Below are 15,110 nucleotides of genomic sequence, written 5' to 3' on the forward strand. Positions count from 1 at the left end.
CGGATGGCAGATTTTATTCCAAAGGAACATTAATGAACCAGATGGGTTTCTTACCACAATCAATGAGTTTCATGATCACCATTATGGAGACGGGCTTCAATTTCAGATTCAAAACAAAGGAATTTAAATTCCACCAACTGCCATGGTGGGATTTAAACTGTTACCCCAGGGCATTTGCTTGGGTCACTGAATCAATAGACCAGTAGCATTGCCACTGTGTCACTATCTCCCCCTAAAGGTAGCAAAGTACAACACCATTCACTGTTTGGTGCATTTTTTTCAGGTGTTCTTGATCCATTTTCTACACTATCTGTCCTTTTGTAGTTCCTTGGTACTTCATCCAAGCCAGCTACCCTCCCAAAAAGTGAGGATCAAAGAACTCAGTGCAGCCTACTGTATAATGCTGTTTGAGACATAAATTTGAAGCAGATTCTTGGAGGAGCATATTACATAGAATTTACAGTGCAGAAGGAGGCCATTCGGCCCATCGAGTCTGCACCGGCTCTTGGAAAGAGCATCCCACCCAAGGTCAACACCTCCACCCTATCCCCATAACCCAGTAACCCCACCCAACACTAAGGGCAATTTTGGACACTAAGGGCAATTTAGCATGACCAATCCACCTAACCTGCACATCTTTGGACTGTGGGAGGAAACCGGAGCACCCGGAGAAAACCCACGCACACACGGGGAGGATGTGCAGACTCCACACAGACAGTGACCCAAGCCGGAATCGAACCTGGGACCCTGGAGCTGTGAAGCGATTGTGCTATCCACAATGCTACCGTGCTGCCCATATATTCTATGTCAGATGCAAGTGGGGTGCACTGTAATATATTCCACCACGAGAAACATGCTGAACTGCACTGGAATATAATCAGTCATGTAAACCTTTTCAAACAGTACGGGAGTTCCGACAAGCAGGGGTGGTGAAGAGTTCTGACAAGGATGGGTGGTAAGGGTGGAGGGGTGGCGAGGGTGAAGCAGTGAATCAGGATCACATCTCAAACTCCTACAGGCCCATTTACATCGCTACATTCCTGGAGATTAGAACATTTGTATTGTAAGAAAGAGGGAATGTGTAAACTACTCAAAAATCAAGCGGCATTAGTCCTCTCTTTCCCAATGGCACCTCTAGGAGTCCGGCAAAAGTAATTACATTGAAACTGATTTACCACATTGGTTTACCATCTGAGAATATCTCAGTCAGTAAAAAAAGGCACTGAATCTTATCACAATATTTGTTTTAAATATATTTGTTATGGTGAAGAAATGACATTCCACAAAAGTAAAAGCCTTTTTTCAGGGCCAATGAGGGCTTTCATAAGTAATTAGTATGGCACTAAAGGCTCAGTTGCACCTCATTCAACAGGATTTAATCTTTGTAAGGGTTTTCAAAGCAAGGCTAATAACCTAAAAAGATAAATTTGCATCAGTTCAGCAATTCTACTTGATTACAGACAGGCAGGTTGTGGGGGGGGGGGGTGTGGAGGTAGCAGGTTAGGTGACTTCACTAACATTACCCATTGGGAAAAAAAAAAAGAATACAACAACCAAAAGCAACCTCTGGATTTCTATGCTTAGCTGAGCATGCGTGGGCGGCAAAAGTTGCTGTCAAGTACGAGGGAAGTTATGACAATAAAGGCAGACAGTTTCTCCATCATTGAAATGATGAAATGATCTTCTGAGGCAAATAAATGATGATAATATTTTACAACTTGTGCAGAGGGAACATGCCTCTCTATTAATGACAGGAAGAATATTGGTGTCACATGTGGTATCAGAATTCCATCTCCTTCAGTGTAAATATGAAAACAGGAAAGACCTGCATTGACAAAAACGAGGCCATAGAACGCTATGTTGATTATTTACAGAGGCATATCAATGTTGCGTTAGCTTGTATTAAAATGAAATCAATATAATGCAGTTTTGATAATGCGGCATGCTGTAGCATTCTTAATCTTTACGTTACCATCTTTTAACATAACTATGGGAAAAGTGTTTGCGTAGAGTTAATAAAAAGCAGAATGGTAGGGTTTCACTCAAATATCTCCAGGCTATTGGCATTGCAATTTCGATTAGCCGCAAAAGTAAAAAGAACAAGCATTTTTATAGCACTCATTCACATTTTCTGGATATGCTATGTGCTTTACAATCGTTGTTACTAAGGGAGCGTTGTTGCTGTTAATATCATCAAGGCCCCATAAACAGCTTGATCAATTATCCTATGTGGAGGAAACACCCACATTTGGGGATCACAGAAATCAGTAGTTGGATGTACCCAAATGGCCAATGACAATTATTTGGCTTTTCTCCACCCAACACTTCAATTGTGGACATAGGTCATGATTGGTACATTACTCTTCCCTGTACAGGCATTTGACATTGACATTGACATTTGACATTGGAAAATAGGCGACATGTTTAGATAAAGGATCTGGATCGGCGCAGGCTGGGAGGGCCGAAGGGCTTGTTCCTGTGCTGTAATTTTCTTTGTTCTTTGTTCTAATTGGGTTACTCCAGGTACATCAGCACTAAATGCTAGAAATCAGAAAACGTAGGAAATGCACACTTCGCTAGCCGATATGCGAAAGAGAAAAATGGAGCAACATTTTGGCAATGCCCATAACTCAGAACTCCCTGTTTGGCTTTCTACGCATATCTCAAGGTAACATTTGGTATTTCATTGTGCAGGCTGCTGCTAAGGTTTCTTTACAATCTAAGATAATTTACCTGTTTAGTTTTTGTTTTGCTGTATGTATCTAAAATTGGCTTTTTCCTTTCCTTGACAGCTGATTTCGAAAAGTAATTTTCCAGCTCCTGGACATTAATGGAGGGTTCCTCCAGTGCTGCCCAAATGGGCAATGTTTCTGTTTCCCTATATATATATTTAAAAAAAAGAAAGAGTTGTTTTAGATCACAAGTGTACTTAAATTCATAATAACTTCTTTGCTTCAATAAAAATGCAAGTGCTGACTTGTGAATTATTTAGGGAATAATCACAGCAGTCTGCAAGGGGAATGCTTCATTTTAATACACCAGACATAAGCTGGACAAGGAACACTTACAAACACACAATGTAATGGAGAATCTGCAATCACAAGTTTACTAATGCATTGAAAAGCTCTTTAGGTTAAATACTTATTTCTTTTTGAAAAAGAAAGTGTTTCCAGCGGCTGTCGGTAGATTAAATTCTGATAATCTTCCAGTCATGACATCATGCCCCAACAGAATAGATCACAGATGTTGAACATGATACCCATCACCAAACCAGAACCCCCTTCCAAAACAGCAGCATTTGGGACATATCTTCAGCCGCAAAATAATTAGCTATTAAACATTTTACTTGTTTCTTCTGCAGCACAACAAACTCAAGATGAGAAACGCAAGCAAACCACTTGATATTTAACCCATCAACGAATCCTTGCAACTGGATACTTTGCCAGCAGCAACTCCCACACAATAATTTCTCAAATTATTTTCATTGCAGCGATTTTGGTTATTAATATTCATGGCTATTCTACTGTTGTCCAAACAGTTCAGAAGGACAATACATTGCTTTACACCCAGTTTTGTTAACAAAGGGGAGGAAGAGATAACAATTGGTGAATGTTGAAATGCCCAGATTTGTGCTGCTACCACTCTATAGTAAAGCGAAAAGCATTGTGGGCCAGAACGGTGCTCCACCTTGGGTTATCCTGCTTGGAAGCCTGGGAGGTGCAAGCTTTTAACAGTCCAGATTTTTTTAAAAAGAGGGATTTTACAGAAATCACAGAATGATACAGGCCATTTGTATCACTAGAGTTGTACTCGCTCTTCGGTGGAGCGGTTTAGTCATTTCAAATCCCTGGTATTTCTCTATAGCTCTTTTTTTCCCCCTCCATCGAGCATTTATCCAATTCTCTTTTGAATGTTACCACTGAATCTGCTTCAACCACCCTTACCCATCATAACGGTATAAAATAAAAGGTTCTTCATGTTGCCTCTGGTTGTTTTGCACCCGAACAGGTACTGTAGCCTGGCGACAAGGGGATTTTCAGTAACCTGAAAATGTCTCAAAGATATGTCCCAAATGCACTGTTAATGTAAGCCTACCTGTGACACTAATAAAGATGAAGATTATTATGACCTTTATTCCTAGTGGTCAGTGAAGGGGATTCTTCAGGGCAGAAGAAGAGTCACACAAACTCAAAATGTTAACTCTGTTTCTCGCCCCACAAATACTGCCGGGGTTTTTCAGCATTTCCGGTTTCTATTGCCCCACATTAAACTACATTCACTTGCAAGGAGGTAAGACGAAGGATATGATGGAATAACAGACAAACTCAACAAAAGCCCCACAAAGTAAATAATAGAATTTAACATTTATATCCCTACATATCCCTAAAATATTGGGCAAAATCTTTGGCTCTTCACTCCGGTGAGGTCTTTTGGTCCCACTGACGACGCATCCCTGGCACCCATTTCCTGGCGGCATTGTCGGAATCAATGGGAAATCCCATTGATAGCGACCGCCCAGAAGATCCAGCCGCCGGGCATTAACAAGCTGCCTCCTGCCGCCGAAAAACACACCACGGAGAAGCCAGAGAATCCAACCAAATATGCTGCCTGCTTAATATTTCCAGCACTTTGCTTCATTTTTGTAAACTGATCACTCAGAAATGTGTTACAGATCAAGTAAGCAAGGTTAAAGTTGAAGATATAGTCGCACTGCATTATCACAGTGAACCCAGAAAATACAAGGGAGGGAGCAGATTGCCGCCATTTCCATAGAATCCCTGCAGTGCAGAAGGAGGTTATTTTGCCCATCGTGTCAGCACCAACCCTCCGAAAGAGCAGCTGACCTAGGCCCACTCTCCAACCCTATCCTCGCAACCCCACCTAAGCTGCACATCTTTGGACACTAAGGGGCAATTTAAAGCATGGCCAATCCACCTAACCTGCACATATTTGGACTGTGGGAGGAAACCGGAGCATCCGGAGGAAACCCATGCAGACACGGGGAGAATGTGCAAATTCCGCACAGTCACCCAAGGCCGGAATCAAACCCGGGTCCGTCGTGTTAACCATTGTACCCCCATGCCATATTAGTGTTCAAGCACGTCTGGATCTGGAACTGCCTGCTGCTGCTGAAACTGCGAAACAATGACTGCTGAAACTAATTTATATCCCATCAATGGCCACATGCTTCAAGATGATTTAATTTATTTCTTTGCCTTTGTTATACTTCCAAAAAGCAAGAGGAGACAGCGCCGAACTGATGATGCAACATCAACGTGAGCACATTTCTCTTTGTAAATAGACTGCTTGGCAATGATCCTGGAAAGCCACAATCTCTCTACTGTTAAAATTCACAGAACAAAAGCCAATTTTGTATAAACAACACTATTGCCTTTGAGTAGTACAAGTAAACAAAATCAATCTGGATCAAAACCGGACCTCATTTCCCAGCGCTTTTGCACACGTGACAGTATTTAGCATAACCCTATAAACTAATCTCCATGTTGGCAACACTCCTTTTAGGATCAATTAACCCATTTACAATTGTGCTACAAATTTATTGTGAAAAGTATCACAGCTTTTGATTGAGTGTAAATAGTGGGAAATTATTTTGGCTCAGTATTTGCACTGGTAATGGTGATTAAATTGTTAACAATCGCTCTCAATGCTGCAGCAAAACTGACAACAACCTCTGGGCTCCACACTTGCAGAATAACATATAAATCCACAAGTTGCTGTCAACGATTCTACCTTTCTCCAGACAATGTGCTGTTAAGGTACGCCCAGGTTGCAGCTAGAGAATTCATGAGAATTTCAACTCTTACACGGGTCGCCTTGCTGAAAGAACATTTGAAAAGTTACAACTCATTAAATTGGGCCAACAGGATTTTTGAAGGCTTACCAACATCATAATTACTGCAACAGTGGGCCGCATGGTAGCAGTGGTTAGCACTGTTGCTTCACAGCGCCGGGTTCCCAGATTCGCTTCCCAGCTTGAGTCACTGTCTGTGCGGAGTCTGCACGTTCTCCCCGTGTCTGTGTGGGTTTCCTCCAGATGCTCTGGTTTCCTCCCACAAGTCCCAAGAGATGTGTTGTTAGGTAATTTGGACATTCTGAATTCTCCCTCTGTATACCCGAACAGGCACCGGAATGTGGGATTAGGGGCTTTTCACAGTAATTTAAATGTTTGTACCGTACAAACCAAAGCTATTAAAAACTCTAGGTTGGGGATGGGGGGGGGGGGGGCAATAGCAGGGATACAAGTATAAATGATTAGGTGATGTTCAAGCTTTCTTCACCCAGTTTGAGGCTGCAGTGTTAATGTAAGCCGACTTGTGGCAATAAAGATTTTTTAAAAACAGCTTCAGTGGCTCTTAAAAGCTAATGTTATCCATAGAAATTACCCCAAATCATTAAAAAAAATCCACTTTTTCCAAAGAAGTTTACTTTTATTTTACTATCTAAAAGTTGAAATTAATCTTAACTGCCTGCTTTGCTTTATGTGAATACTTCAATGTGATTTGCTTATTACTTGCTTGCAGACATCACGGCTAGACACACCAAGACATCCTGTTGATTGGGCAGATTTAAAATGGTCATCTGGAAAAGAGGCCACAGAGATTGCTACTAAATTGGTGTGGGTAACTTTCTCCAAGGCTAGGAGCAAGCAATCTCGTTTCTCCATTGACCACAAAATCCAGGCCATTTACTTTGGATGCAAATGTAGTTTGTCTCGAGTCTTTCTATTTCCCAAGGCTGGAATACAAATGCGTACGAGCCCAATGCTCAATAAAACATGTTCTGATAATGAAAAATGCATACAATATATTTGTAACTATGCAAACCATTTAGGGATATGGACTAATACAAAGCAAATGGAGGCTTCACTGGACATAATGCACAGGGTCTTGTAGAAAGGAGGGATGAGATAGTGAAAGCCATTAGCCTCAGTGTTAACAGTCTTCAGATTCATCAGAATGAACTATTCTGAAATGCTCAGGGGCAAGAGTAGCTTGCAACTATTAGCTGGCTTCTCCGAAAGCTTGAACATCACCTAATTGTTTATACTTGTATACCTGCTATCTCCCTCCCCCAACCCCACCGTCTCCCTGTTATCCCCATCCCTCCCTTCCCATCCCCAATCAGGAGATTTTACTAGCTTTGGTTTGTGCAGTACAAAAGTTAAAGTCAGAATAGTTCACCCAGTTTGAGGCTGCTCTTTGTACTTTTAACAGATAATCCAACATTAAATACAACATTGTAGTTTAAGGGAATTGACAGGTAACAGGCAATGGAATATATGGCATTTTCTGTCTGTTTTACCTCCAGATCTGCCTGCCCCAATCCTGAGAACATCCATCCCCTAATTGTATTTGCTGTGTTAACAAATTGGTAAACACCTCAGTAATTAGCACTGTTGCTTCCCAGCACCTGGGTTCGATTCCCAGCTTGGGTCACTGCCTGTGCGCAGTCTGCACGTTCTCCCTGTGTCTGCGTGGGTTTCGTCCGGGTGCTCTGGTTTCAACCCACAAGTCCCGAAAGATGGGCTTGTTAGGTGAATTGGACATTCGGAATTCTCCCTCTGTGTACCCGAACAGGCGCCGGAGTGTGGCGACTAGGGGACTTTCACAGTAACTTCATTGCAGTGTTAATGTAAGCCTACTTGTGACACTAATAAAGATTATTATTGAATTCAATTTGTCAATCATTTATATCTCCTTGCATGTTTTAGCCTTTCTTCACTAGTACATGTTTTGGGATGTTGATCACATTTCCATCATTTAAATAAATTAGCTGTTCCCTATCATTCATGTAAAAATGCTATAAAAAGATATACTTTGACACCTGATTCAAAACTATAATATCTGCATTTCATTTTTTTTAAATCATATTTTCTTTGAACGTTACATTGCTTTGGAAGAGTTAGCATTGACACAGTTGACTCTCGTGCATTACATATAAAACTTACACACATTTGGACCCAATAGCAACTTGGATTTTGTCCAGTACCTTGAACATAGTAAAATGCTTCAAGGTGTTTTTCAGAAGCAAACAAAATTTGAGTCTACACGAGGAAAAATTAGGGAAGATGCCCAAAAAATACAAAAGGATTGGATTAAGCCTTTCAGCCTTTTGAGCTTGCTCCAACAGTAAGATCATGGTGGATCCAATTGTGGGCTAAACTCCACTTTCCTGTCTGTGCCCCCCCCCCCCCCCCCCCCCCCCATCCCCACTCCAATAACCCTCAACTGCTTTGCCAATTAAAATCTATCTAGCTTTGTCTTGAATATGTTCAAACCTCCACTGCTCTCTGGAAACAAGCATTCCACAGAACAACAACCCTAAAAAAACAAATCTCCATCTCACTCTTAAATGACAGACGCATATTTTTTTTTTAATGTGTCCCTGTTTCTAGACTACCCCACAAAGGGAAACATCCTTTCAGCATCCACATTCCTTCAGGATCTTTTGTATCTCACCAAGATAATCTTTCGTTCTTCCAAACTCCAATGGATAACCTCCAAGGACAGCACCGTGGCAGTTAGCACTGCTGCCTCACAGCGCTAAGGACCCGGGCTTGATTCCGACCTTGGGTGACTGCATGAAGTTTGCACATTCTCCCAGTGTCTGCGTGGGCTTCCATCGGAGCTCCCGTTTCCTCACGCAGTCCAAAGACATTCAGGTTAGGTGGATTGGCCACGCTAAATTGCCCCTTGGTGTCCAAAGATGTGCAGGGTAGGTTACGGGGTTGTGGGGATGGGGGAGTTTTGAAGGGTCTGTGCAGACTCAATAGGCCAAATGGCCTCCTTGTGCGCTACAGGGTTTCTATGATATAATCCCAACCTTTCCTCAAAAGCTAATCAAGCGAACCTTCTCTGAATTGCTTCCAATGCAATTATATTCTATCTTAAAAACTGTACAGTGCTCTAGATACAATAGCCAAGTATTATATTTTGAGGAGTTTGTTAAAGGTGAAGAGGATGAGAGGGGGAGAGGTTTAGGGAAGAAATTACAAAGTTTAGGGCTTCGGCAGCTGAATAACGGAACAATTAAATTCAGGATTGCTGAAAATGCCAGAATTAGAGGATAACAGATATCACCAGAGTACAACATTTACTTGATGGCAGTATTGCCATATAAATTACTCACTGCAGCCTATACCTATTATTAACATTGTAAAGCTGAACATAACATTAAACTACAGGAAAGATGCTCACCCACCCCAAAACCACTGCCCACCTCCGTCAACATTACTTAAAGGGATCATGAACTTCTTGCCGGCTAATTTCTGGGTTAGTTATTTTGGTTGTTGGTGCAACTCTACATGATCTGGGGAGCTTTTTATAATCTAAAGTTTCATTAGCCTGGCTAGAGCTGGAGTGTCTTTTTTGGTGACTTAAAGGCAAAAACTGGTTGCTTCAAGACATGGGTGGTCATTACTGGATCGTTACCTCATCAAAAAGAGGGTTGATGAGGGTAATGCAGTTGGAGGTGTTGTATATGGACTTCAAAAAAGGTATTTGGCAAAGTTCCAAAGAATAGATTTGTCAGCAAAGGTTGGTTAAGCTCATGGAATAAAAGGGGCAGCAGCAGACAGCTAATTGACAAGCAATTAGTGGTGAATGGTTTATTTTGGACTGAAGGAAGTAATGCAGTGGGGTTCTCCAGCGATCAGCACTAGAACCATTAGTTTCACTAATCTATATTAATGACCTAGATTTGGAATTGAAATGAAAAAATGAAAAATGAAAATCGCTTATTGTCACGAGTAGGCTTCAATGAAGTTACTGTGAAAAGCCACATTCTCCACATTCCGGCGCCTGTTTGGGGAGGCTGTTACGGGAATCGAACCGTGCTGCTGGCCTGCCTTGGTCTGCTTTCAAAGCCAGCGACTTAGCCCAGTGTGCTAAACAGCCCCATATTGCAGGGCACGTTTCATTTTTAAAATACATTTAGAATACCTGATTCTTTCTCCAATCAAGGGGCAATTTAGCGTGGCCAATTCATCTACCCTGCACATCTTTCTGGGTTGTGGGGGGTGAGACCCACACAGACACGAGGAGAATGTGCAAACTGTACATGGACAGTGACCTGGGGCTGGGATCGAACCCGGGTCCTCAGCGCCATGAGGCAGCAGTGCTAACCACCATGCCGCCCAGTGCAGGGCAAATTTCAAAATTTGCACATGTCAGCAAACGCTGAAGTATTGCGAGTTGCAAGGAGGATTGTGAGAGACGTCAGGAGGATATAGACAGGCTGGTGGAATGGGCAGGCACAATGAATTCAATGCACAGAAGTGCGAGGTTCGTTTTGGTAGGAAGAACATGGAGGGGCAATAAAAAGGCTACAATTCTAAAGGGGGTGCAGGAACCAAGAGACCTGGGGGTTACATGTGCACAAACCTTGGAAGGTGGAAGAGCAGGTTGAGAACATGGTTGAAAAGGCATCCATACACCTTTGTATTTGTAAACAGAAGAATCACATACAAAAACAAGGAAATGATGATGAAACCTTTGTTCAGCCTCAACTGCAGCATGGTTTCCAATTCGGGGCACTGCACGTGAAGGCTTTAGAAAATGTTCACAAAAATGGTTTGCAGGGATGAGGGACCATAGTTCCTTCTGTGGATAGATTAAAGAAGCTGAGGTTGTTCTCCTTACAGAAGGGATGATATGAGGGGCGGGATCTTATGGCCCCGCTGACTGCACATCCTCGCCATGGGGTGGATTCAATGGAAAATCCCATCGACAGTGGCAGGGTCAGAAGCTGCCTCCTGCCACTGAGAAACATACCGCGAGATTCTCTGGCCTCACGCCCTAGTGTTTAAATCCATTAGGTGTCCATTAGTTAAATAGAGAAAAACTGTTCCCAGCCATGAAAGGCTAAAGGACACTAATTTAAGATGATTGGCAAAGGAAGTAATGGCAACAGGAGGAAAAACTGCTTACGCCAATGAATGGAGTGTATCTGAAATGCGTGGTGGAAACAGATTCAAGTTTCCAAATCGAATTGGATAATTACCTGAAGAAAAAAAAAATACTTGCAGGGTTAATAGGGAAATGGCAGGGGAATCAAACTAACTGCATTACTCCTGTGGTGGGCTGGCATAGACCCATCAGGCCAAATGGCCTCCTTCTGTGTTGCATCCATCCTAGGATTCTGTGATCTTGGAGGACTGGGGACAGGACAAGAGATGGTTACAGACATGGGAGGCACTGAGGCTTTGGAGGGATTTAAAAACAAAGATGAGAATTTTTAAATTCAAAGCGCTGTTTAATCTGGAGATAAAAAGGAGGTGAAACTGACGGGTGAACAGGACTTGATGCACATTGGGAAAAGGGCAGCTTTTGATTCCCTCAAGTTTGTGAGGGGTAGGAATGCGGGAGGCTGGGCACAAAAGTGTGCTGAAATAATCAAGTGTAGAGGTAACAAAGGCATGGTCGAGTGTTTCAGCAGAACTTAAGTACCTGCATGATTTGTTTTTCTTCATTTCTAATAGTATTTCAGTCACCAGCAGCAACTTCAGAAAGCAAGTCAAATGGTTTCAGTACATTAAAAATACCCACAATTTCGTACAAAGGTCTTCCCAATCCCAAACCAATAGCTGGTCGCTATGCAAAACGCATTCACCTTGGGCTAGTCTTGCATTTGTTTTTCTGCACAGGCCTAATGGAGCACAAGCAAAAAGTGTGAAAAAGTCATCCATCTTCACCTTAGCTAGGTTAGGAGGCCCAACATCACCTACAAAATAACCCCAAAACGAGAATGAACTTGCGCGACTGGAGTGATAATTGCCCATACTTTAGTTATGTAGTTTATTGACTCAAACTCAACCAATGCTTGAAGGTGCAAATAGGGGATGATGTAGTGAAGAAATAGAGATCAAGGGCAGTATGGCGGCGCAGTGGTTAGCACTGCTGCCTCACGGTACCGAGTTCGATCCCGACCCCGGAGTCAGTGTAGGGTTTGCACATTCTCCCCGTGTCATAGAATCCCCAAGTGCGGAAGGAGGCCATTTGGCCCATCAAGTCTACACCATCCCTCCGAAAGAACACTCACCCAAGCGCAAACCCCAGACCTTCTCCACAACTCTGCTTAGGGCCAATTTAGCAGAGCCAATCCAGCTAATCTGCACATCTTTGGACTGTGGGAGGAAACCTGAACACCCGGAGGAAACCCATGCAGACAAGGGGGAGAACGTTCAAACCCCACGCAGACAGTCACCCAAGGCTGGAATTGAAACCGGGTCCCTGGCGCTGCGAGGCAGCAGTGCTAACCACGGTGCCACCGTGCTACCCTGTTTGTGGGGGTCTCACCCCCACAACTGGGTAGGTGAATTGGCCATGCTAAATTGTCCCTTAATTGGATTTATTTTTTTAAAAAGGAGATCATGACATTGTCACACTAATCTAAACCAGAGGCTAGGTTTGTTGACATGGGTTGGGAGGTTGAGAAATAAACGAGTTGTAATGAGGGGAGCGATGTGGGGTTGAGCAGAAATCTGGCAAGTATGATATGGCTTTCTATTAAACAAAAACTTTTAAAAACGATTACAAAAAAGAACCTATAAATTTGTTCAAAATATTTCAAATCACATTTAGAACTATGATATCACTTTCATTTGTCTTCCCCAAACAGTGGTATTAACGGATCAAAACTCCCAGAAAACTCTGGTTATCCAGGAGACTAATGGATAAGATGATTTATTAAAACCCCCCAACGCGGGATAAAATAATTTGGTATTTGGTATTGCTAGAATCCAGATCATGGAAAGATATTTAAACACCTCAGGAGATTCACCCAGCAATGTTAGCAAAGCAGTCACAATATGCAGCTATAGACAGCAGAACCATCTAATTACCTTTTGTTGCTTAGCTGGATTCTTGACCAATAGAGAGGTTTCATTGGACGGGATGGATCAATTGGAATTTTCCTGGGCAATTTGTCTTTAGTCATTCCCAATGCAAAGATTCCCACTGGAAGAGGTGGTGGTAGAAAACCACAGCCTGGAGGAGGAAAGGGTGGTGCTGGCAGACCGTGGCCTGCTGGTGGAGGCGGAGGGATTTCAGTTCCAGGGAACACAGAGCCTGGCAGAGGGGGTGGGGGAGGAGGGAGCGCAGAGCCAGGCAGAGGGGGAGGGGGTGGGGGGAACACAGAGCCAGGCAGAGGGGGAGGGGGAGGGGGGAGCGCTGAGCCAGGCAAAGGGGGTGGTGGAGGTGGAGGAGGCACAGAGCCAGGCAGAGGGGGAGGGGGAGGAGGAAGCGGGAGCCCAGAGCCAGGCAGCGGGGGAGGAGGAGGAGGAAGAGGGAGCACAGAGCCAGGCAGAGGGGGAGGGGGAGGGGGAGGGGGAAGAGGGAGCCCAGAGCCAGGCAGAGGGGGAGGAGAGAGCACTGAGCCAGGCAAAGGGGGTGGTGGAGGAGGGGAAGGCACTGAGCCAGGCAAAGGGGGAGGAGGAGGAGGAAGATGCACAGAGCCAGGCAGAGGGGGAGGGGGAGGAGGAAGAGGGAGCCCAGCGCCTGGCAATGGGGGAAGTGGAGGGGGAGTGGGAGGGGGAAAAACAGATCCAGGCAGGGGGGGTGGGGGAGGAGGGGCAAACACAGAGCCAGGCAGAGGGGGTGGGGGTGGAGGAGGCGGTGGCGTCAGGAATGCAGAGCCAGGCAGAGGGGGAGGAGGTGGGAGCAGAGAACCAGGCAAAGGAGGTGGTGAAGGTGGTAGCTCACACCTGGACAATATAGGTGGACACGAGAGGTCAGTAGATGGTAGAAAGGGAGCTTCACCATCAGCCAAAGATGAAGACAGTCGATTGGATAAAAAGTGCGGCAAAAATTGTTGTGCGTTTTGATCCGATGTCGTAGACACAGAAAGGGGTATTTCACTTGGGTGAGGCGTCAACGTTTGTGCCAAAGTACTATATTGGTATGTCGGTGTTTTTGGCAGTGATGAAGCTGCAGATACAGACTGATCCTGAGATGAAGAAACCCTGCAACTTGGAAGTGGAGGTTGTGATGATTGTCTATCAAATAAAGGCACTTGGTCAGTTGGATATTCTTGAGTAGGGGAAGTCTTTACAGATATAGCATCTACACAAGAAGTCTGTAAACTGCGAAGAAAGGTCGGTCTGTCTGCTTGAAGGTGAACATCTGAAGAAGCTTTTGAGACTACATCCTCACTAACAGATCCGTGGTCCTGTACAGTCCTCTCTTGGTCCAATAAGACAGAATGCTTCTCCAGGTCAGCTATTTTGGTCCTTAGATGTTCAATTGTTTGTTCAAGTTTCTGGATAACGTCAACCTGCTCTTCCTTCAACTCTGGTGGCTTCTCTTCATTATCTTTCTGAAAAGGAAGGTGCATCACCAGCGTTAGATTTAATTTATAGCACTCGCAACAGTCACAGCTTATAAATCAAAATGGAATACACAAGAATAAAACAAGATTGGCCATTTAGCCTCTTGAGCCTATTTCGCAATTTAAATAAATCGTGGCTCATCTGCATCTCAAAGCCATTTACCAAATTTGATTCAGATCCAATGATAACCTTGAAGAAGAAAATCAAGTCATCCAAGTATTCAAAACGTCAAACAACTCAGCATCCACATCCACACCATGGGGCCTCACGGTAGCATGGTGGTTAGCATCAATGCTTCACAGCTCCAGGGTCCCAGGTTCGATTCCCGGCTGGGTCACTGTCTGTGTGGAGTCTGCACGTCCTCCCCGTGTGTGCGTGGGTTTCCTCCGGGTGCTCCGGTTTCCCCCCACAGTCCAAAGATGTGCGGGTTAGGTGGATTGGCCATGCTAAATTGCCCGTAGTGGAAGGTTAATGGGGGGATTGTTGGGTTACGGGTATACGGGTTACGTGGGTTTAAGTAGGGTGATCATTGCTCGGCACAACATCGAGGGCCGAAGGGCCTGTTCTGTGCTGTACTGTTCTATGTTCTATGTTCTATGTGGGAAAGCAAGTTCTGGACATCACTCCCTTGTCTGTGAAATTATACTTCCTAGTTATGCCCTCTTGTGCCAGATTCCACCACCAGAGGAAAGTTTCTCCTTGTGTACCTGATCAAGCCTCCTTCATCACATCAAACTATTTGATTTCATCGCCCCTTACCCGT

At 44.0% G+C, this 15,110-nt stretch overlaps 1 protein-coding gene across 2 annotated transcripts in view; it reads right to left on the reverse strand.

Moving 5' to 3' along the window:
* The window catches only part of fmn2b (formin 2b), a 499,858-nt gene that overhangs the window by 283,288 nt on the left and 201,460 nt on the right, over positions 1-15,110 (reverse strand). For both annotated transcript variants that reach the window (XM_038814212.1, XM_038814205.1), the window contains 2 exons: positions 12,863-14,334; positions 2,734-2,878 (listed from right to left, as the gene is read on the reverse strand). In XM_038814212.1, coding sequence (XP_038670140.1) covers positions 2,734-2,878; positions 12,863-14,334 — 1,617 coding nt within the window. The remainder of the gene's footprint in view (positions 1-2,733; positions 2,879-12,862; positions 14,335-15,110) is intronic.

The sequence above is a fragment of the Scyliorhinus canicula genome, chromosome 1 (assembly GCF_902713615.1).
Source record: "Scyliorhinus canicula chromosome 1, sScyCan1.1, whole genome shotgun sequence".
NCBI classification, from domain to species: domain Eukaryota; kingdom Metazoa; phylum Chordata; class Chondrichthyes; order Carcharhiniformes; family Scyliorhinidae; genus Scyliorhinus; species Scyliorhinus canicula.